Source organism: Hibiscus syriacus, unplaced genomic scaffold, assembly GCF_006381635.1.
Source record: "Hibiscus syriacus cultivar Baekdansim isolate YM2019G1 unplaced genomic scaffold, ASM638163v2 tig00110270_pilon, whole genome shotgun sequence".
NCBI lineage: Eukaryota > Viridiplantae > Streptophyta > Magnoliopsida > Malvales > Malvaceae > Hibiscus > Hibiscus syriacus.
The window spans coordinates 870,665-893,593 of NW_024062656.1; the positions used below are offsets into that span (position 1 = coordinate 870,665).

Here is a 22,929-nt window from a genome sequence, read left to right on the forward strand (position 1 = left end):
CGAATGAGTTTGTTAGCTAACCTGTATGTATGTGTGTATGTATGATGTATAACTATTTTTCTACGAAACTCGATTCAACACACATGATAGTTAATAACTTGACTCACAAAGACAACCAAATTTTCATTATTTTTCTAATCCAACCTGAACAGGGAAGAAGAAATTTATCTATCAAATAAATAAAGATGGCATGTCTCATATAACCCAAAAAATATTGATTTCGGCTTAACAGTACAAAAAAAGAGGCAGGTATAGAAAGAGAGAGCAATAAAATCCTTTGAATCCTCTACTTAATATATTGAGAGACCCACTCGAAGCCGTCACAGTATCCCATTTTTCGAACAATGCTGCACATAAAAACCTCAAGGGGTCGAACACTGGAGTCTGTAAGATTGACCTTACCCTTGCCGGTTGTGAAATTGTTGAGCCCAAGATGATAGCGAAGCTCGTCCTCTGAAGCTGCATAGGGAATGTCGATCTTGTTGCCTAGAATTAGAAAAGGAACATTGGCCAGTGACTCATCCGAAAGTAGGGCATCTAATTCCCTCTTCGACTCTGCAAATCTTTCCTTGTCGTAGGCATCCACCAAGTATACCACCGCATCAACCTGCTTGCCACATTAAGGTACAATTCTTCAGCATCATCATTTCACATATAATGCTTGCAAGGACTTGAATCAACCCATGGACAGATCTAGTCCAATGTGTGTAATTACGATTTTTCTAAAATTTTCAAAATATTTCGAGGGTCCGAATTTGAGCTAGACATGAGTAGTTCAAAGCAAAACAAAGATGTGGTGTATAAAAGAATGCAAAATCAGCAGAAGAAATGAAAACAAAAGAAAGGAATTTGCAAAACAAGATGATTATAAGCTGTTAGGTTATAATTAGGAGTCATCAAACACGATAGTACGATAATTAACTTGAAATGGGCGAATATTTTTAGAAAACAATGAGTAAAACTAAGGATAATTTCTTCCCTTTCGAAAAAAAGGACATCGAAAACAGCTGATCATAAATTCTCCAACACACAGTAATAAATGTATGATTGTTTATATCAATGAAAAATCCATTGCTGATATTTTCCACCCATGAATCAGATGAACACCATGGAACTTTTGTTTGTGATTGTAAGGGCAGACTTAGCCACAAAATAAAACCAAATTGATTACTTGGAAAATGATTCAAGCAGATCAGAAAACACAAGAAAATCAGAAATATTTGTAAATTCAAGAATCAGAAGAACAAAAAACTAAAAAACTGAAAAACAAAGGAAGAAAATCTAAATCTACAATTGATAAGCTCTGAATCAAAATCATTGTTCTTTCTAACCAAAGATTCAATAGATTGCAAATCTACCAATAGCCAGATTCAGTCCCATAATTTATCAATATAAATCATGAAGAAAATGAAGATCTAACAAAATCAAAAACCCATTTTCATAAATCAAAACAAAATATCACCTTAGCATAGTAATCTTTCCAGACAGCGAGCGATTTGGTGCCCACCCAAATCGAAAGCTTTGAACTTGATTTTGCCTATACTTAATTCCTCAGATGTTGGGTGCTGAGGTGGTTGATGTTGAACTAATCTCTGCAAAATTACCATATCCAATCACCATTGATTGCAAAAAAGAAAAACCCATAAAAAATGGAAATTTTGTTTACCTCATCTTTCAACATGTGAAGGAGAATAGTCTTGCCGGCATTATAAAGTCCCAGAAACAGAATCCTGGCTTCTTTTTGGCATAAACCCAGAGATGCAAGAATTTCATAAAACCCAGGATGGCCGAGTGATCCAAGGCGCCAGACTCCAGTTCTGGTCCTCGTGAGAGGGCGTGGGTTCAAATCCCACTTTTGACATTTCCGCCTGACGGGTAGACTGCTTATTTTTTCAAGGTGACCTGGATATTGTGAAGGATGATTTTCTAGCTGCTATTAGAGAGTTCTTTCAGACTCGATCTCTCTTTTTTGTTTTTAATGCTACAACAATTGTGTTGGTTCCTAAGTCTCCTAATACCAGTATGGCTAGGGATTTTTGCTCTATTTCTTGCTGTTTAGTAGTATATAAAATTATTATTGGTATTCTTGTAAATCGCTTGGCAGGTTATTTTTCGAATATGATTTTATCAAATCAATATGTTTTTATTAAAGGGCGTAGCATTATTGATAATAATTTGTTAGTTCAGGAGATTGTTAGGGGATATTCCTGTTGTTCTCTTTCTTCTAGGTGTGTTGTTAAAATTGATTTAATGAAGCCTTTTGATTATGTTAGTTGGGATTTTTTGATGAAAGTGTTTGCTTTTTGGGGATGCCTGAGGTGTTCAAGGTTTGGATCAAAGCTTGTATTATTGGTGTTCAGTTTTCTGTTGCTTTTAATGGGAGTTTAGTGAGTTATTTTAAAGGGAGAAGGGAATAAGGTAGGGTGACCTGTTGTCCCCTTACCTTTTTGTTGTAGTCATGAATGTACTTTCTCATTTGTTGAATGTTGATGCTAGGGATGGTTTATTTCGTTTTCATCTTAAGTGTAAGATAGTGTCTCTTACACATCTTAGTTTTGATGATGATTTGCTTATTTTTTGTCATGGGATTGAGGATTCGGTCCTGGGGTTGTTGGGATTCTTTTGGTGTTTTATGAAATGTCTAGATTGCAACTTAATGTGGGAAAGTCTGAGCTATTTGCTTGTGAAGTGCAGGAGCATGTTTTGTGTAGAGTGCATGCTGCCACTGGTTTTAAGTTGGTAAAACTTCCTGTTCGATACCTTGGTGTGCCTTTAGTTACTAGGATATTAACTGTAAATGACTTTTTCCTTTGATTTATAAGATTAAAAGCAAGTTGAGTTTGTGGTCTAAGAGGAAATTGAGTTATGGTGGTAGGCTACAACTTATTCAGTCTGTTTTGTTTAGTATTTCAATTTTTGGTGTGGGTAGTTGGTTTTTTCAAAGGAGGTTATTCGGCAGGTTGAGCAGCTTTGTATGAGATTTTTTTGGAAGGGTGATGACTTGTCAGCTAGGGGAGCTAGGGTTAACTGGTAGCAAATGTATTGGCTAAAGTCTGAGGGGGTTTAGAGTTGAGGAGCTTAGTTTGTTGGAATAAGGTGTGTTGTTTTCTTTTGATTAAGAATATTTTAGCTAGTGCTAGTTCCCTTTGGGTGGCATGGGTCAAGGAGTATGTCTTGAAAGGGATTGGTTTTTGGGATGCTAGTTACAAGCCTCAATTTAGTTGGATATTGAGAAAGCTCCTTAAGCTTAGGAATGAGGCGACTGGACTATTTGCTAATGTGGAGGATTGGGATGTGGTGAAAAGCAGTTGCGTTTGGGAGAGAGTTAGAGATAGGAGGGAGAAGGAACTGTGGGAAAATCTTCTCTGGTTTCCTTTGCATATCCCAAAAATATCAATTGTTGCTTAGATGGTTATTTTAAATAGGTTGCCTACTAAAGACAGGCTCATTCGTATGGGGTTGGAATCGGATGGGAGTTGTGGTCTTTGTGAAGATGGGTTGGAAAGCAAAGAACATTTGTTCAATGACTGTGTTTTTGCTGGTGGAGTCTGGAATAGAGTTATGCATGCCAGTAGGTTGCCTTCTAGGTCATTGTGCTGGAATGAAGCTTTGGCTTGGGCAGTTACTAATTTCAAAGGGAAGTCTTTGCTTGTTTGTATCTTGAAGGGAAGAGCGCAATTTTAGACGTTTTAGGGGATGCTCTCGTTTAGTTGAATAGATCTTTGAATGCATTAGGATGATTGTTTGTGCTAAGTTACATGGTTGTAGTATTAACAAGCTTGATAGGGTTAATTTGCAGTTTTGTCTTGATTGGGAAATTTGCTGATTTTAGTTTCCTTTGCTGATGGGCTTATAGTGTTGCTATTTTGGCTGCTTAATTGTTGAGGAGTGTGGTTCCTTGTGGACAAGAGGTTCATTGAAAGACTCATTATACAGAGTTTGCTTTTTTATTTTTAATTCTGCTGAAAAATTTTGTTTTTTACATGTTTATATTCTGTTTTTTTTATTTTGGTATGAGTTGGTTTTTGGATATGTTTGTTCTTTAGTTTGGTGCCTAGCAGGGTTGTATACTTGGTGGTTCTTTTGTAACAGGTGTTCCTGCTTTCTTTTGGGTAATAAAATTGAAATTATCCACACATAAAAATCTTTTTTCCTTGCTTGATTGCAAAGGCAGATCCAAAGTTTGGATCTTTAAAGGGGGAAAGAAGAAATAAATGTATGTGTCTAAGATTTGTCAGAATTAAGAGATGTTGAATTGAAGAGGATGTGAAAGAATACCAATATATATATATATAGATATATATTATTTTCCAGCTAAGGAAAGAGTTACATACATTATTGCATTCCACAGCTCAATCACCTCTATTGTTGATCACGTTACTGTTCTTTTTTTAAATTTAAATTTTAGGTCTAACTATCGTTTTAGTCCTTTCATTTAGGCTGAAATTTCATATTTATTGTTTTTATATTTTAGTTTCACATTCAGTAAATCTGAATTGACAATACCATTTGTTTTTATTGTAAAAGTGATGGTATAATTTTTTATATATTGTAATTGGTCATATATTATTAAGGATCATTTAAAAATTAATGACTCATGTTTGATCAATAATAAATTTATATGTCAATAAAAGGTTTAAATTGTTACAAAATAAAAGAAACGAAACAATAAAAAAAATAAGAAGAGTTATTGGAGTACAGAGAGAAATCTTATTATCTTCGTATGAGTTGTGTAGAAGATTTTCTCTAAACTTCGTATTTATATATATATATAGTTATATAGAGTAGATATCATATATAACTATAATTCTAATAGGTATTAAAGTCATAATAATAAATTACAACAAATTCATATTTAATACAATAGTATTCTTTTTTTAAATTAATCACTGGTATCCGATCTATTTATCGACTAATCCAAATCGGGTACTGCAGAGGCGAGGGCGACCCTCCCAACTCAGTATGTTCCATTTGCAAAAACTAGGATACAAACTCATGACCTTGCTTAAGGAACCTAGTGCTTCAATCTACTAGACCAACTGATTATTGGTTAAATACATAGTATTCTAATCATAGCAAATATATATATAAATAAATATTCACAACATTCTCTTTTAAAAAACGTGCTTCTTTTAAAACCATAAGTTAAAAAATCTTAATGAAGAAAAAGAAGTGTGCACATCTTTGATACGCACTACAGAAAATTTTAATAAAGCAAAATCATAGGGGAAAAAAAGAATACAACACATTTATTCTCGTCGTAATAATATCATTTTTGAGTTTTATAATTCAATATTATATATAATTTTTAAATGTTAAAATAAACAATACACTAATATATATATTTTTAAATTATCATTTGGATGTATCTTGGTATCCGCTAGGCTCAAGGAAAATGTAGTTGAAGTTTGTAGATACCGGGATAGGATCAAGATGATTAAGGTTATTATAGAAGCGGAAGTGGTGAATGTTCTTTTAGTGTACGCCCCACACGTTGGCCTAGGAGAGGGGGAGAAACGATGCTTCTGGGATTAGTTAGATGATGTACTTAGGAGCATTCCGGAAGACCAAAGAATTTTCATAGGGGAGACTTCAATGGCCATATATATAGTGCAACCGACGGGTATGACGATGTTCATGGGGGTTTCAGTTTGGTAGTAGGAACGAGGAGGGGCGTACATTGCTTGAATTTACTACTGCACACGGTATGATGGTCACTAACTCCTTCTTTAACAAGAGAGATGTGAACTTGATTACGTTCCATAGCGGGGGACATTGTACCCAAATCGACTACATCCTGGTTCGAAATCGGGATCGATGGGCTTGCATTGACTGTAAGGTGTTCCCTGAAGAGGCATGTGCATCACAACACAGATTGCTGGTTTTGGTGTTCCGCGTACGCTACAGGCGGAGCACTCATAGGACGACTAAACTTGGTAAACCTAGGATCCTTTGGAAGAATTTGCATGGAGCAACAGCTGATGACTTTAGGAGTAAGGTTTTGTCTAATACAGGTTTGGGAACTACAAACGCAAATAATGCATATATGTTATGGAAAAATATGGCAAATTCCATCAGAGAGGTGGGCAAAAACATCCTTGGGTTGTCGACAGGGAAGGTCAAGGAACATAAAGAATCGTGGTGGTGGAACGACGAAGTCCAAACTAAGGTGAAGACAAAGCAAACTTGCTTCAAGGAGTTTCTACAATGCAATGACGACGAAGAAAGATCGAGAGCTAAACAAAGATACAAGAAGGCAAAGCGGGAAGCCAAGAAAACAGTGGCTAAAGCAAAGGATATGGCATACGAGGAAATGTACAAGAGATTAGACACCAAGGAAGGACAAAACGACATCTTCAAGCTTGCAAAAACCAGGGAAAAAGATCTAGGTAGCATTAGGTTTATTAAGGACAATAATGATGTTCTTTTAGTTAAAGATCATGATATTAAGAGGGTTTGGGGTAGTTACTTCTATGGCTTATTTAATGACGGTGCCTCTCCCTGTAGATATAGTACCGTTGATGGGTCAGCCGACCATCATACTACGACCAATGACTACCCTACAAGTAAGATTGGGTTTGAGGAAGTCAAAATGTCCCTTAAAAAGATGGGGAGGGACAAAAGCTATCAGACCTGATCAAATTTCTATCATTGTGTGGTTGGCTATAGGAGAAGAGGGAGTAAAGTGGTTGACCAACATCTTTAATATTATTTTAGAGACTGCCAAGATGCCAGAGGAGTGGAGAGAGTCTACGGTGATACCAATCTATAAGAATAAAGGAGATCCCCAACGTTGTGGCAACTACAAAGGTATTAAACTACTCAGTAATACCATGAAGCTATGGGAAATGGTGATAGAGACTAGGTTGAGACAAGTTACTAGGGTTTCAGAAAACCAATTTGGCTTTATGCCAGGCAGGTCTACTACGGAGGCGATTCATCTACTTCGACGGCTTATGGAGAAATATGGGGGAAAAATAGAGATCTCCACATGGCGTTCATTGACCTTGAGAAGACGTATGATAGCGTTCCTTGCAATGCGATCTGGAAGACCTTGGTAACGAGACGGATCCCAACTGCTTATATCCGGGAGATTTGTGATATGTACTGTAGATCTACTACTTATGTCAGGACTACAGTTGGCGACACCGAGACATTCCGGGTGGAAATCGGACTCCACCAGGGGTTGGCTCTTAGCCCTTACATCTTCGCCTTGATTATGGACTACATCTTTTGTGCGACACCAGACGGGGTCCCATGGTGTATGCTTCTCGCTGATGACATTGTCCTAGTTGTTGAAACAAAAACTGAGCTGAATAATAGACTGGCTACCTAGAAGAATGCTTTGGAAGAAAAATGTTTAAGGATCAATATTGAAAAGACAGAGTATTTATGTTCAAACTTTAGTGGGAACCAAAACAATGAAGATGTAGAAGTATGCATAGAAGGACACATTCTCCCCTCAAAGGATTGTTTTAAGTACCTAGGGTCTATGATACATAAAGATGGGGGTGTAGATGATGATGTTACACACCGTATAAAGGCGAGATGGCTAAAGTGGAGGGCTGCTACTAGAGTTTTGTGTGACAAGAAGGTGCCTCTAAAAATTAAGGGAAAATTTTATAGAATGACAATAAGACCAGCGTTACTGTATGGATAAGAATGTTGGGCAATCAAGAAGGATCACGTTAAGAGGATGGAGGCCGCAGAAATGAGAATGTTACGATGGGCATGTGGTAGGACTCTGTGGGACATGACACTAAACTCTGCTATTAGGATGTCCTTGGGGGTGGTGTATGTATCCGAAAAATTAAGGGAGGGAAAACTACGGTGGTTTGGACATGTCCTTAGGCGACAACCGTCGGATGCGGTCAGGAGGGTAGAGTCGATTACAGTCGACGATTGAGATCTGATTTTAAAGATTTAGCCCTTACCGAGGACATGACTTCTGATAGGAAACTATGGAGACTTAAGACCAGAGTAGCCGAGTAGTACGGTTCACAGCCATAGGGTGTAACATCCCTGTCTTCTTTTTATTGCCTTTGTAGTAATTTACATGACTTCTACTTTATTTACGTTTTTGACATTGGAATTTTTGAAGGCTTAGAACTATGGTAGCGGACTAGTATTGCCTTAGTTTAGGTGTCAACCCATTTGACTTTATTTCTTCTAGTAGCTTGCTATCGTTGACTTCTGTGTATCCTTTGCTTCAGGTTTCCTCTTTTTAAAATTAGTCGGATCTTACGTTTCTCTCTATATGCATATATTTTTCACAGGGATTTATTTGCAGGGATTACTTCCCATTACATACGCGCATATGTAGATTGCATATGAAGTTTTGTCAACTATGTATTTATTTGTTTATTTATTTATATTTTTATATATACATGCATTGCATTTTATCTTTATTTTTAATTTTCTGATTGTCGGAGGTCTTCCACGGAAGCTGCTCTCAACCTGGCGTTGGGGGCAGCCTACTACCCTACCTCCCCCTTACCTCAGTGCATATGAGAATAGGATTTTATTGTTGTTGTATGTATTCGTAAAATATTTTTAAATTATCATTTGGATGTATTCGTAAATTTTTTTTAATTTTATTATTCTTTTGAAGATCATGAGAGATAAAATTTTTTTTTAAAAAAATATTATTTTTATATATTTTTTTATATAAATTAGAAAGAATAAACTAATTTATCTTAGGTTAGTTTGCACATGTCGTTTAAATCACTGCAAATCTCCACTGCACCCGATGAACATCAGCAAATCTAATAATTATTCTATAAATTTTAAATTTTCGATAATTAAAAAAATATTGTTAACATAATTTAATAATTATTTATATATTTTACATAATAAAATTATCAGAATTTAAGCCTAATATGTGAACTAAAGGCTTTAAGCCGACTCCCGAAAAAGGCCGAGACGTGCATTTTCATCATCAATTGATTAATTAGGGTTTCGAACTTCCTCCAAATAAAAGGGCCAAAGTTTATTCTTTATTTTTTTTCTTATTTCATCCACAAAAAGAAATTATTTTCAGAGCCGCAGCTTCGTCTTAGCCTCAGGTTTGTGCTACTATCTTGGATCCATTTTCTATGAAGAAAGCGATAAATCATTTTACAAATCACATTAACATCGCTTGTTTTCGTTGGTATTTTTGGATTTGGGTGGGCAGAGATGGCGAAGTCAAAGAATCACACCGCTCACAACCAATCTTACAAGGCTCACAAGAATGGAATCAAGAAACCCAAAAGGCATCGCCACACTTCCACCAAAGGGGTATCCTTTTTATTTATCTTCTAATCGATTTTTTTAATAAATTTGAATTTTTGATTTATTTTAAATAAAAATGCGGTTTTCCTCGTTGATGTATAGATGGATCCAAAGTTCTTGAGGAACCAAAGGTATGCAAGGAAGCACAACAAGAAAAACGGAGAGTCTGCGAATGAAGAAGAGTAAACTTTTATTGGCATAAGATCTATCTTTGATCAGTGTTTTCGCAATGGAATTGAGCTTTTGTTCTTCAACTATATCCGACTTTTAGTTGTATTTTTGTTTTGGGATTTTTTATTTTCATTGGTAGAAGAGATTTGACGCTATGAGCTTATTAATATCAAGAACATGTTGAGTTTCGGCTGCCCTTCATTTTCTTTTACTTAATATGTTCGACTATTAGTCAATTAATTTAGTTTCCCATAGGGTGAGTTTTATGATTTTCATTTTTATGAAGATGTTCATGTATGGTTTGAGTTTTATGAGCATGTCTAAGTATGAAGGATAGCATTGAAAATTTGGATTTTTAAGTTGTAGATGATGATGCACTGCCCAGAGGACAAGTTCTGTCATTTCCATTTTTAGATTGGAGAGATTCATGCTTGGGTTCTTATTAAGCATTATCTAGTAGAGTATCAAGGTATAAAGCCTAGAATTGTTGTTGAATACCGTCTCATGATCCGGGGGTTTTATTGGCGCTGGTGCTGCTGCTGGCCATGAATCGTAACTGTTGCTATTGAAGCCGGTCCGGGATAGTTCCGTCGAACAAACGAATGCTAATAAATTCTATGGTTTGAGAGAGGGATCAGAATTCATACTTTCTCCGGGAGTAATCAGAATTGTTTATGGCATGTTTGCTGGCATGAGTTGGATTATGTTTGGATTTAGGAGTTATTTATGGCTGTGGTATTGCCTTGAGTTATTGAACAATGATCTCTATTGAGAACTTGGATATAGCTAATTGTTCTGATGCTGAGCGTATCCGGCTAATCTTTGGAGTAAGAGAGTAATCTATGACCAGAGACTCCTAAATAAAACTCGGGTTCAATCGTTTGTTCCTAGTGCCGACTGCTGAGTAGGTGGAGAATTTTAATAGGGCTTGTTAAACCGAAACAATTTTCTCGATTAAATAACGTGTCAGGTCAAAACCTTCTATTAGTTATTGTATTATTTTAAAGTTATTGATTTATTTTTTGTACTTCAATTTAATTTTTGTATCCATGTACTCTTCAAATTTTAAAATCTTGATCCTAAATCAAACAACTTTAAAATATATCAAGTCGAAATCACTTATTCGTATATAAATCATTCGAAGTTATAGATTTTGTTTTTATTTTTTTAACATATCATTTTAATTCCATGTAACTAATCATATTATCCTACAATTAATTAGATCAATATATAAATTTTAAAAATATGAAACTAAAATAAGTTAATTTAAGTACATAGATTAAATTAATAAAAATTGACTTAACTTTTGATCATTGTAAGTGTCGCTGATGTAATTAGATAGGTAAGATCAATTTGATGAAGTTTGTTTATTTCGGTTGAATAAGGATTGGTGCTAAGGTAGGGATATTGAGAGGAGGATTGTTTTAAAAAAAAATTAAATTCTCATATAATAAAAGTATATTTTTATTAATAATTTGTTTTGTCCTCTAAAATCATGTAACTCGCTTTTCGTAAAATGTAAGGTCTTAATCGTTTGTTTTGGAATGCGAGGTTGAGAGGTCATTTTAAAAAAATTGATTGGGGGTTATTATGCTCATTAATTATTTGTGTGGGGTTTTAAAAATAGAAACTCCTTTAGAATTAGGGTAAATAAAACTCATTCACTCAGAAAAATTAAGGGTAAACTACCAAAATAGTCACTTTTCTTTAATTTTATATACTTTTTCTTACTAAATTTAGAAAAGTTAAATTTTGGTCACTTACGTTTTGTTTTATTAAGTTTTTATTGGTGAGAGTTAAATAATGGCGTGGCCTGTTAATAAAAGGGTTTCATTTTAATTTTAACCCTTAAATTTTAGATTAAGTACTAATATGGGTCTTCTAGTAAGCCAAAAATAGTTTAGGGATTTTATTCTAAATTTACGCCTCACTCTTGGTCTTCTCCTCCACTAACAATGTTGCTGGTTTGTTCCATCTCAACTTCGCAACTACTCATGATTTCCTCCAAGTTGTGTTAACATAGTTTGCAATTGATCTTTTGAAGAATAAAACGAAGATTTTGAGTTCATCCGTTTAAACACGAACCCCACTTTTACTTTCCATCCTATTATCTTCTTGCTTTTTTACCTTTCTCTTTCTAACATCAAAGCCTTAAACTTGTTAAGGTAATGGCCTTCTACGACCAAGCTTCCCTAGTTCTTCACCCCTTCGTAAATCGAAGCTCACTTCCATGGATTCACAGATGAGAGAGACAGAGTACAATGTAGCTCTATTTCTCCCTCTGAAATGAACTAAACCCACTCCTTTACCCATAAAGGCAGACAAGATGGTGCCAGGCAAATATAAATGCTATATATGTATATGTTTTCTTTCTTTCTTAAAAAGAATCTCACACTTTATTCTGTTGGGTTTTTGTGTCGGGGTTTTTGTGTCTTTCTCTTTCTTCGATGAGATTTTAAAGGTGGAGGAGGAGCGCACACATTGAAATGCAGAGGAAGAAGACAATGAGATGGAGAATCAGTTTTCATGACTCATGATGTTATTGTTGTTGTCTCAATGTATTTAATGGCCATGATGTACGTTTTTTTTCTTCCAATTTTTCATTTCTTCTATAATTTTTTTTTGTATTTCATTGTTCCATAAAAAATCAATTGCAGAATCACTTCATCTGTCCATGCATATAATTGAAAGGAAAGTGACCATTTCTGTAGTTTACCCAAAATGATAATCAGTAAAACGTATAAAAGAGTGAATTATTATTTTTATACTTCACCAGTTGGCAACCCCTCAGAGTTTAGGGGACATCTTTATGTGAATCTCCATCTTTATAGTTCAGATTTTGCATTAACCTTGTATTTCTTTTCTTCTCCATCGGCAATACATGGATCATTCCAAGACCACATTCTGTTTTCTTATCACTCTTTCACAGGTTTCCATTGCCTCCGATCGTATTTTACCTTCGACATTTTGTAATTTTCCGGCGATCTATAACTTCGGTGCCTCTAATTCCGATACCGGTGGCCTCGCCGCCGCCTTCATTCAGTTTAAGCCACCTAATGGAAATACCTTTTTTGGCATGCCGGCCGGAAGAATGTGTGATGGGCGACTCATCGTCGATTTCACAGCTGAGAGTTTGAAGCTTCCATTCCTAAGCTCCTACTTGAATTCACTGGCGATCAATTTCAAACATGGAGCGAATTTCGCGACGGCGGGTTCTACCATAACATTTCCGACGATGAACATTCTCCCCGAAGGTCGGACCAGTCCATTCTATCTAGGGTTACAGTGTTTACAATTTGCCCAATTCAAAATCAGATCCCAAATTATTAGGAAGCAAGGTAAGTCATTCTGCACATACATTTCCATTTTATTTTTATAATTTATTATTCTATTTAATGTTAAGTATTTTAAATATTTTTCAAAATATTAAATCATTAAAAGTTGTAAAAAGTTACAGGAAAAATTATAAAAATCATATAAAGTATATAGAACTAGAAAAATATAACATTATAAAAATAGTAAAATTAATTAAAAAATATTTAAAATGTATATTGGAGCAAGTAGCAAGCATTTGTTAGGAGATAAAAAAGAATTTCGATGACACACTTGAAAGTCATTCTCAACATGTTTTAAACGATATGCGAGTACCAGAGACTGAAGGTAGCAGTGACACCAACATGTTCTAATCGATGTTATTATTGTTTCATCCTTAATCTGTGTCATTGATATGTTGTTTCTTTGATAGGAGGAGTACATGCAAGTCTAATGCCATTGGAGGAAGATTTTGCAAACGCATTATACACTTTTGACATTGGCCAAAATGATCTCCTCAACGGCCTTTTACTTAACATGACCGTACCACAAGTTATCGCCACCATCCCCGACATGGTTTACCAGTTCTCAAAAACCATCAGGGTAACTTCTTTAAACATCCAATGACATAACAATATGGATGAATAGAGGGTGTTGGGAGCCAAGATTCTAGTTTAAGGGGAACAAAGCATTATTAACAACAGAAAATAAAGGCAAAATCAAAATAAACCAAAGCTTAAAGGTTAAAATAGGTACCATAAAGAAATTTTACACTCTTGATTTTCTAATATAAGCTTCTAAATTCATATTTCCTTACAAAAAATTGTCTTGTCTCCACATGGAATAAACTTAACATTAATTAACTCCTTGATTCATCAATGCATTGCAGGATCTATACAATTTAGGAGCGAGGTCGTTTTGGGTTTACAACACAAGGCCAATCGGTTGCTTTCCGTCAATTCTAACCATTTATCCAGCAGCTGAAAGAGACTCCGCCGGTTGTGCAAAGCAATACAATGAATTAGCTCAACGTTTCAATGCCGAGTTGAAGAAGGCACTGGCTCAGCTAGGTGTTGAGTTACGTTCGGCTACAGTTGTTTATGTCGACATTTACTCCGGTCTATACAGCTTGTACACTGACCCGATAAAAAATGGTAACAAAATAATAAGGCGGACCAAATTAATCTTCAATATTTACATAAATAGTCATTTTAGGTCATATTTTTTTCTAGAGTATTTTAATTGTCAAAATAATTCATGTTGGGTGAATACTGTTAGTCGACTAATAATCAATATATATTACTAACGTGATATTTTTATATGTGTTTAATTAGTGATGTAACACATATTATATTATCATTTCAAGTGATGTGACATTTATCATATTATCATTTTAATGATGTGATTTGTGTCATAACACATGTGAACATATTAAGTTAGCAACTTACATTGATCGTTAGTTAACTAATAATTGTATTCTAACATGAATTATTTTGAAAAAAAAATTAAATATTAAAAATTTAAATAAAAAATAGGAATCAAAATGATAATTTGTACAAAAATTGAGACCAAATAACACATTCTGATGTGACTGGTAACGGGTCCTTTTTTGGAATGCTTTTGCAGGATTCGAAAGTCCTCTTGTTGCTTGTTGTGGACATGGAGGAAAGCATAATTATAACGTAGGCGTTGAATGTGGACAAACCATCAGTGTAAATGGCATGGACATTAGGGCGGGATCATGCAAAGACCCATCAGTTCGAATCAGTTGGGATGGAGTTCATTTCACTGAGGCTGCTAATAAGTTTGCTTTCGACCTTGTTTCCACCGGATCTTTCAACAATCCGCCTATTCCTTTGAAACTGGCATGCCACCGGAGATGACCATCGTGTAGCATTAAGTTTCGGTTACAGCTATTGTTATGGTTTCCGTGTTGCATTTATGAGTGTTAAGGACGTTATGACGTGATTTATTTCAATGTTGGAAGAACCTTATTTTGATTTTATTTTGTAAACATTTTTATCATCCAAGGAAAACTACTACAAGACGATAAGAGTATCTACGAAAACCCGATACTCAATCAAGGAGACCTCAAACTATACAAAATTTAGCATTAATGTGATCAGTTCTCTCAAAAACCCTAAACCTTAAACCTAAACCTTAAACCATAAACCATAAAGATTGAAGCAAATTAGCTCTTTCAAAGAATAAAAAATATCAATTTCGGTCTTGATTGAACCCCAAATAATATCTTATTATGCTCCTCCTAGATACAGTAAATGAAGGCATTCCAAGTTAATTTAAGTAACAAAACAATGAGAGACTTACCTTTAAGGCATGAAACCGCACAATCCAACTCTTAATCCCAAGAAAGAATCAATATATCCAAATCGCAAAGAACAAGAATAATATTCCACCCCCTCACAAAAAAAATGCACATTAAAAAAAAAGATTTCTAAATTCGTTCACAACAACGCATAACACACAAACACTATTCACATTCATCCCCATTCTCAGTAACTTATCTTTAGTCGCACTGACAATACATAGATTTTTCCAGCACTACATTTTGCTTTTTCACTTCTCTTTTATATTGTTCCACCATTTTGAATTGTGTTTTTCCTTCATAAAGTTTTCATTTTTCGGCGATCTTAACTCCGGCAACTCAAATTTCGATACACCTTTTACGCCATGGATGGCTCCTCGACTCATCGTTGAATTCACTGATTCTTAATTTTTAGGGTAAAATACATATTTAATCACTCAACTATTCCTATAATTTTATTTTATTCATCTAATTATTCTTACAGTTCCATTTTAGTCATCCAATTATTTTTTTCAAAATTATCATTAAACTTATGTTTTGTTCTGTTTTGATCGGCTGTCATTAAAAAATAAACTGAACTGTTGACGTACAGATTTTTTATTTTTTTCAATGATGACATGTCATTATCGTATGATGATATGTTAGTATTATCGTTAATTTTTTAACAACGGATAACCAAAATGAAACAAAAACAAGTTTAGTGATGTTTTTTTTTAAAAAATAATTGAGTGACTAAAATTAAACTTCAAGAATAATTGGATAATTAAATATGTAGTTTAACCTAATTTTTAATTACCTCTCTATGTTTTGTTTCAATTTTAAGACAGTAATTCAACTGATTAGGTCAATCAATCACTTAAAGATCAATTTTTATAGCTTCCTATGAGTAACGATCAGCCAACCATCGCTGATGGCCCTGTTGCTTCCGTTCTCAGGCCACCAAATCCAGGAATACCCCATGACCCAGACATGGAGATTGAGACACCCACACCAGACAAGACTCCATCCTACGCCTCCATACTTGCTGGATCTTCAAACTGGAGATTGAGTTTGATGATGATTTCGATCTAAATGATGAAGATCTCACCATTGGCTGTTGTGATGCCATCCCTTCCATCCAATTTTCAGAACGCGCTTATCGGCTCGTGGAAGCTAGCATGTCAAGAACCATTGTGCTCAAGCTCTTAGGCAGAAACATAGGACTGCATGCTCTCACTGTAAGGAAATAAACCCAGTATGAGTAATTTCCCTATAACCAGATTAGTGAGTACGAAATAAAAGCGGAAAAATAATACCGAAAATTGATAACGGAGTTCAGCCAATTGTGCCTATGTCTCCGGACTGCTGTAGATCTTTTACTAAGAGAGAAAATTTACAGGTGTTTACAAAACACTCACTACTCACAAGAAAGCTCTCTAGTATTGGGAGAAAAAATGATTTTAGGATGATTTTGAAGCTAAATGAGTTAGGGTATTTATAGTTGAAACTTAGGGACTAATCTTTGAAAATACCCTAAAGTACAATAGCTAAAGTGAATTTACTCATTCCTATTTTCAACAAACATCTACCAAATTTTACCAAACTTTGAAAAACATTTTTCAAAGAAACATGTACCAAACTTTGAAAAACATTTTTCAAAGAAACATGTACCAAACTTTGAAAAACATTTTTCAAAGTTGGTTGCCAAACTTTGAAACTAACTTTTAACAATCTCCCACTTGAAGACTGATTTTAATTTGTCTTCACACCTCGATCAATGCAGCAACATTTCTGGTCTTGTTATTCTAACATGCCAAATGAAGCTGAACACAACTTCAGTTTTTCCGTAGTCACCGTCTTTGTCAATATGTCTTTCGGATTTTGAGCTCCACTAATCTTTTCAAGTTTCAAAATCCCATCTTTCAGAAGAGATCGGATAAAATGATATCTCAATTGTATGTGCTTCGTCCTGGAATGAAAAGACGGATTCTTTGCAAGATGGATAGCACTTTGACTGTCGCAATACAAGATATTGTTTTCTTGTTTCTTGCCTAACTCTTCCAAGAAACTTTGGAGCCAAACCATCTCCTTGCTGGCTTCCGTAACAGCGACATATTCTGCTTCAGTTGTGGAGAGAGCAACTATCTTCTGTTGTTGAGAAACCTAACTCACTGCAGTTACTCCTAGAGTATAGACATACCCTGTAGTGCTCCTTCTGATGTCAATATTTCCGTATAAGTCAGCATCTACATAGCCTGTCAGTATCGTATCTCCACCTTTGAAACAAAGCACTTTGTTTGTAGTACCCCGTAGATATATGAGGATCCATTTGACTACTTCCCAGTGTATCTTGCTCGGATTATTCATGTACTGCTAACAGCTCCCACTGCTTGAGCAATATCTGGTCTGGTACAAACCATGACATACATTAGACTTCCAATTGCTGAGGCATACGACACCTTCACCATGTGTGCACGTTCTTCCTCTGTCTTTGGTGACTGTTCTTTGGAGAGTCTAAAATGAACACCTAAAGGTGTACTTACTGGTTTAGTATCTTGCATGTTGAACCTAGAGAGTACTCTGTTGATGTACTCAGCCTGTGATAACATCAAAGTCCCCGACTTTGTGTCTCTCTTGATCCTCATCCCAAGAATCTACTTTGCAGCACCCAGATCCTTCATAGCAAACTACTTCGACAATTTTTGCTTCAAGTGTATAATCTCTTGCATGTTTGAGCCTGCAATGAGCATGTCATCAACGTACAACAATAAAATAATGAAGCTATTGTCGAACCTCTTGATGTAGCAACAATGATATGTTTGAAATCTGGTAAAACCACTATTACCCATGAAGCTATCAAACTTCTTGTACCACTGTATAGGAGCTTATTTTAAACCATACAAGCTCTTCTTCAACCTGCATATCATGTTTTTATTGTCTGCCTCTATGAAGCCTTCTGGCTGCTTCATATAGATTTATTCCTCCAATCACCATGAAGGAAAGCTGTCTTTACATCTAATTGCTCAAGATGTAAATTCTCTGCAGCTACAATTTTCAACACCAGTCTGATTGTAGACAGTTTTACGACTGGAGAGAAAATTTCATTGTAGTCAATACCTTCTTTTTGTTGAAAACCTTTGACAACTAATCTCGTTTTGTAGTGTTTGCTCCCATCGTGCTCTTCTTTGATCTGTAAATCCACTTGTTATGGAGTGTTTTCTTGCCTAGTGGTAATTCAGCTAATTTCCACGTCTGATTTGACATAAGAGAGTCTATCTCATCTTTCATGGAAGACTCTCACTTGACTGAATCCTCCACTTGCATTGCTTCATCATAGCACTCTGGTTCACTATAGTCAGTCAGCAACAAGTAGTGCAAAGAAGGCGAATAACGCTAGGTTGGTTTAGGAATTTGGAGGAGCGTCTCAGTTCTGGTATGCCTGGTTCTTCTTGAACTACTTCAGGATTGATCTGAACATTATTTCCAGAAATCTCCTCAAACTCAGCAAATTTATTTGTTTCAACTTTGGTATTGGAGCTACTTGATTCTATGGTTGCCCTGTATGTGTACATCACATTCTCATTGAAAATGACATCTCTGCTTCTGATGATCTTCGATTTTCATAGTCCTAAAACCGATAATCGAACTCATCACCGCCATAACCAACAAAGGCACATTTGTTGGACTTAACATAAGTTTACTTCTTTCAGCAGAATCTATGTGTACATAAGAAATACAACCAAACACTCTTAAGTGTGAAAGGTTTATTTCTTTCTTGCTCAAACTTCCTCTGGTATTTTTCCATCCAAAGGAACTGAGGGCCTACGGTTGATCAGGTAAGCTGCAGTGTTGATAGTTTCAGCCCATAGCATTTTGGGCAAGCCGGCATGTATCCTCATACTTCTGGCACGTTCATTCAGAGTTCTGTTCATGCGCTCTGCTACGCCATTCTGTTGCGGTGTCATGTGACCTGTTGTCTCCATCTTGATCTCATTGTTTGAGCAAAATTCTCTGAATCTTCTATTTTTGTACTCTCCTCCATTGTCAGACCTCAACCGCTTGACTTTTAAACCAGTCTCATTTTCTACTATGGCCTTCCATTTTCTGAAAGTATCAAAGACTCCTGATTTCTTTTAGAAAATAAACTCACACCTTCCTTGTAGAAACATCGATGAATGTGACATAATATAATGAGTATGTAAGAGATGGAACTGGAGATGGTCCCCACACATCAGTATGAATCAACTCTAACCTTTCTGCCTTGGGTGTCTTGCCAATCTTTGCAAAGCTAACTTTCTTTTGTTTGCCAAATATGCAATCCTCGCATAGTCCGACATCTACATTCTTTAGATCTGGCACTTCCCTTTTTACAAAAGTGTCTTCATCCCTTTTTCGCTCATATGGCCAAGCCTTTAGTGCCACAAGTTTGATTTTCCATCAGCATCTGCTACTGCAATGATATTCTCTAAATTTGATGTTACATAGAGAGTACCAGTCTTCTTACTACGAGAAATGACGAGTGCTCCTTTGGTAATCTTCCATTCACAGCCTGAAAAGGTTGTGCTATATCCTTCTCCATCAAGCTGTCCTACAGAAATCAAATTTCTTTTGAGGCCAGGAATATGTCTCACTCCCTTCAGCGTTCAGGTGGTCTGGTTTGGCAGCTTTAATCGGATGTCTCCTTTTCCGACGATCTTCAAGGTTTTATCATCGGCAAGATGAACCTTCCCAAAATCACCACTGACATAGTTCTCCATGATTTCTTGGCATGGGGTGGAGTGGAAAGATGCCCCTGAATCCAAGATCCATGATTCAATCGGACTATTGACACTTAGAATCATGGCATCACCTGTCTCCTCTGTCACGTTAGCAGAATCCTGTGTGCCGGTATTTTTCTTTAGGCTCGAAAATCTCTTTTAAAGTGGTCCTTGCCGCAGTTATAACAGGTAAAATCTTTCTTTCCTGTTATTGATTTTACCCTTCTGGATTTTGATCTGCCACGATTTGAATTTCTTTCTGAAGTTCTCCCTCTAGAGTCCGTGTGCAAGGCTGAGGAGGTTGATGCTTCACCCGATTCTCTCTGTCGAATTTCTTCGCTCAATACCAGATCTCAAACATCGTCGAATTTTAATTTGATGTTTCCCGACGAGCTGCTGACTGCTGTAACAGTAGCATTCCAACTGTCTGGTAGAGATGATAAGAGAATTAAAGCTCGAACTTCATCATCAAATTCAATTTCCACGGAACTCAACTGGGTTGTGATAGTGTTGAGTTTATTTAGGTGTTGAACCACTGATGCCCCTTTCGCCATTCACAAATTGAATAATTGCCTCATCAAGTGAACTTTATTCGAGGCCGATGGCTTCTCATACATACTGGAGAGAGTCGCCATAAGACACGCCGTGGTCTTTTCCTTTGCTATGTTGAAAGTAACATTTTGGGACAATATCAGTCGGATAACTCTGAGGGCTTGTCTGTCGGAAGAGGTCTTCATCTGGTAATAGAGGTTGATATAGATTTTTCTGGTACAGAAAATCTTCAATCTGCATCTTCCAAAAGCCAAAGTCCGCACCATCGAACTTTTTAATTTTCACCTTCCCTTCGTCTGCAGTCATCGCTCCCACTCGAATCTGGCTTCGTTTGGATTGTTTCTGATAATTTTCGCGAACCGTCATGTATTAGAACACCTCCATCGACAAATTCGTATCACCAACAAAAATTTACTATTCACGAAATTTACTATTTATATGAATAGTAATCTCGCAAAAATTGATAAAATTCACAACTAAAAGCTCTGATACTAGTTGTAAGGAAATAAACCCAGTACGAGTACTTTCCCTATAACTATATTAGTGAGAATACGAAATAAAAGCGGAAAAATAATACCCAAAATATTGATATCGGAGTTCAGTCAATTGTGTCTACGTCTCCAGACTGCTGCAGATCTTTTACTAAGAGAGAAAATTTACAGGTGTTTACAAAACACTCACTACTCACAAGAAAATTCTCTAGTATTGGGAGAAAGAAATGATTTTGGGATGATTTTGAAGCTAAATGACCTAGGGTATTTATAGTTAAAACTTAGGGACTAATCTTTGAAAATACCCTAAAGTGCAATGGCTAAAGTGATTTTACACATTCCTATTTTCAACAAACATCTGCCAAATTTTACCAAACTTTAAAAAACATTTTTCAAATAAACATTTACCAAAATTTGAAAAATATTTTTCAAAGTTGGTTGCCAAACTTTGAAACTAACTTTTAACACTCACGAACAGGACCTATGCAATCTGGAAGACTTCCCAATCGTTCAACCTTATGGACCTCGAAAATAGATATTTCCTCGCTAAGTTTCAGAATGATCAAGACTATGAGAAAATTCTCGCCGACGGACCTTGGATCATATATGGGCAATACTTGATTGTCCAACCATGGACAAGGAATTTCAGCGCCTTGGAAGAATTTCTTTCCACTGTCATGGCATGGATCCGTTGTTAGTCAAATATGGATGTATGGCAGCTGGCGGCTTAGAATTCAAAATGGGGTTATTAATTTGTCAAAATTAGGTAGCATGAAATTGTTGAAAATGAAAGGGATAATTACAAAATTGAGTCCCTAAACTTTAGGGTATTTTCAAATATTAGTCCTTAAGCTTCAACTATAAATACCCTAACCCATTTAGCTTAAAATCATCCCAAAATCTCAAATCATTTCTTCCTCTCAATACTAGAGAGTTTCTTGTTAGTAGTGAGTGTTTTGTAAATACCTATAAATTTTCACTCTTAGTAAAAGATCTGCAGCAGTCCGGAGACGTAAGCAAATTGGCTGAACTCCGTTATCAATTTCGGGTACTATTTTTCCGCTTTTATTTCGCATTCTCACTAATCTGGTTATAAGAAAATTACTCGTACTGAGTTTATTTCTCAACAACTTGTATAGAGCTTTTAGTTGTGAATTTTGTCAGTTTTTCTACGAGATTACTATTCACATAAATAGTGAATTTCGTGAATAGTAAAAATTTTATCGGCGATACGATTTTGTCGACGGAGGTGTTCTAATACACGGTGGTTCGCAGAAATTATCAGAAACGATCCAAAGAAAGCCAGATTCGAGTGGAGTGATGGCTTTGAGAAACAAAGTTGATGGGCTCAAGAGGGAGATGCTTAGATGCAAGGGAGCAATGAGTGAATGAGATGCGCTTAAGACTTTCCTGGAAGGACTTAGACCAGGGGTGATGCTCGGAGGAGAGCAAAGTGATGCCAAGAGATCTTCGGAAGCCATAGCTGTAGCCGGAAAACTGACTGAGCTTGCAGTGTCAAGCCAAGTAGTGATGTGTCGTTCAGGCCCATGCCCAGAGATAGTGGAGACCAAGAAGAGGTGCAGCAGGGAGATGGTAGAGAAAGCTCTTCGAATGGCCAAGGTGAGTCATCGACTGTTCGTAACAAAGGAAAGCCATCGGGAAAGAATGACAATGCTAAGTTCGGTGTGAAGAAGAAGGGGAGTAAAGAAAAATTAAAGTGTTACTTCTGTGATGGTCCTCAATTGATTAGAGGATATCCCGAGAAGTGTCGCCTTACAACCATCATGAAAAGGATGGAAGAATGAGAAGTAGCGGGAATTGGAGCGGTCACAAATGTTAAAGCTACCAAGCCAGGAAAAAGACTTGGCCCGATTAATGGGATCAATAAGGCCAAGCAAGGATCGAGACGAGGCAAGGCTGTTTATGTTAAGACAGTCGAACCCGGAAGAAAACGTGACGAGGCTGCGGGTGTCAAAGCAGTCGAGCACAAGAAGAGACCCGGTGCGATAGCAAGAGATAAAGCCGTCAAGCCGAGGGTGCAATGGGAGCAAGTCCGCTCATAGTATGC

The 22,929-nt window shown here is 36.2% G+C and overlaps 2 protein-coding genes, 1 long non-coding RNA gene and 1 other non-coding gene across 6 annotated transcripts; 3 read left to right on the plus strand and 1 right to left on the minus strand.

Moving 5' to 3' along the window:
* Positions 1–482: 482 nt before the first annotated feature.
* Positions 483–1,798, minus strand: LOC120115696. The gene is made up of 3 exons (XR_005515497.1): positions 1,667–1,798; positions 1,463–1,592; positions 483–607 (listed from the first exon to the last, which is right to left on the minus strand). It is a non-coding gene; the product is annotated as an uncharacterized LOC120115696 (long non-coding RNA).
* On the plus strand, positions 1,778–1,861 carry TRNAW-CCA. The gene has a single exon. It is a non-coding gene; the product is annotated as a tRNA-Trp (tRNA).
* Positions 1,862–8,921: 7,060 nt separating this feature from the next.
* Positions 8,922–9,639, plus strand: LOC120115659 (60S ribosomal protein L29-1-like). 3 transcript variants are annotated; one of them, XM_039136293.1, is made up of 3 exons: positions 8,922–9,084; positions 9,176–9,279; positions 9,376–9,639. In XM_039136293.1, the coding sequence occupies exons 2-3, from the start codon at positions 9,178–9,180 to the stop codon at positions 9,457–9,459; spliced, it is 186 nt and encodes a 61-aa protein (XP_038992224.1). In that variant the 5' UTR covers positions 8,922–9,084; positions 9,176–9,177; the 3' UTR covers positions 9,460–9,639. The 3 variants fall into 3 exon arrangements, with proteins under 3 accessions (XP_038992224.1, XP_038992223.1, XP_038992222.1); XM_039136292.1 differs by having other exon boundaries at positions 8,922–9,064; positions 9,148–9,279; XM_039136291.1 differs by having other exon boundaries at positions 8,931–9,065.
* Positions 9,640–12,306: 2,667 nt separating this feature from the next.
* Positions 12,307–14,639, plus strand: LOC120115662 (esterase-like). Its single transcript, XM_039136294.1, has 4 exons — positions 12,307–12,782; positions 13,190–13,359; positions 13,646–13,910; positions 14,383–14,639. Exons 1-4 carry the CDS (start codon positions 12,326–12,328, stop codon positions 14,637–14,639), a joined length of 1,149 nt encoding a protein of 382 aa, XP_038992225.1. The 5' UTR covers positions 12,307–12,325.
* Positions 14,640–22,929: the final 8,290 nt, after the last annotated feature.

What these genes read in the sequence shown, in the direction of transcription:
- LOC120115659 (XM_039136293.1), top strand. Translation starts at nt 9,178, where the DNA reads ATGGCGAAGTCAAAGAATCACACCGCTCACAACCAATCTTACAAGGCT. An exon ending in GCCACACTTCCACCAAAGGG is followed by an intron (nt 9,280 to 9,375) that starts GTATCCTTTTTA and finishes GTTGATGTATAG; the next exon opens with ATGGATCCAAAGTTCTTGAG.
- LOC120115662 (XM_039136294.1), top strand. Translation starts at nt 12,326, where the DNA reads ATGGATCATTCCAAGACCACATTCTGTTTTCTTATCACTCTTTCACAG. An exon ending in CCAAATTATTAGGAAGCAAG is followed by an intron (nt 12,783 to 13,189) that starts GTAAGTCATTCT and finishes TTTCTTTGATAG; the next exon opens with GAGGAGTACATGCAAGTCTA. An exon ending in CACTGACCCGATAAAAAATG is followed by an intron (nt 13,911 to 14,382) that starts GTAACAAAATAA and finishes ATGCTTTTGCAG; the next exon opens with GATTCGAAAGTCCTCTTGTT.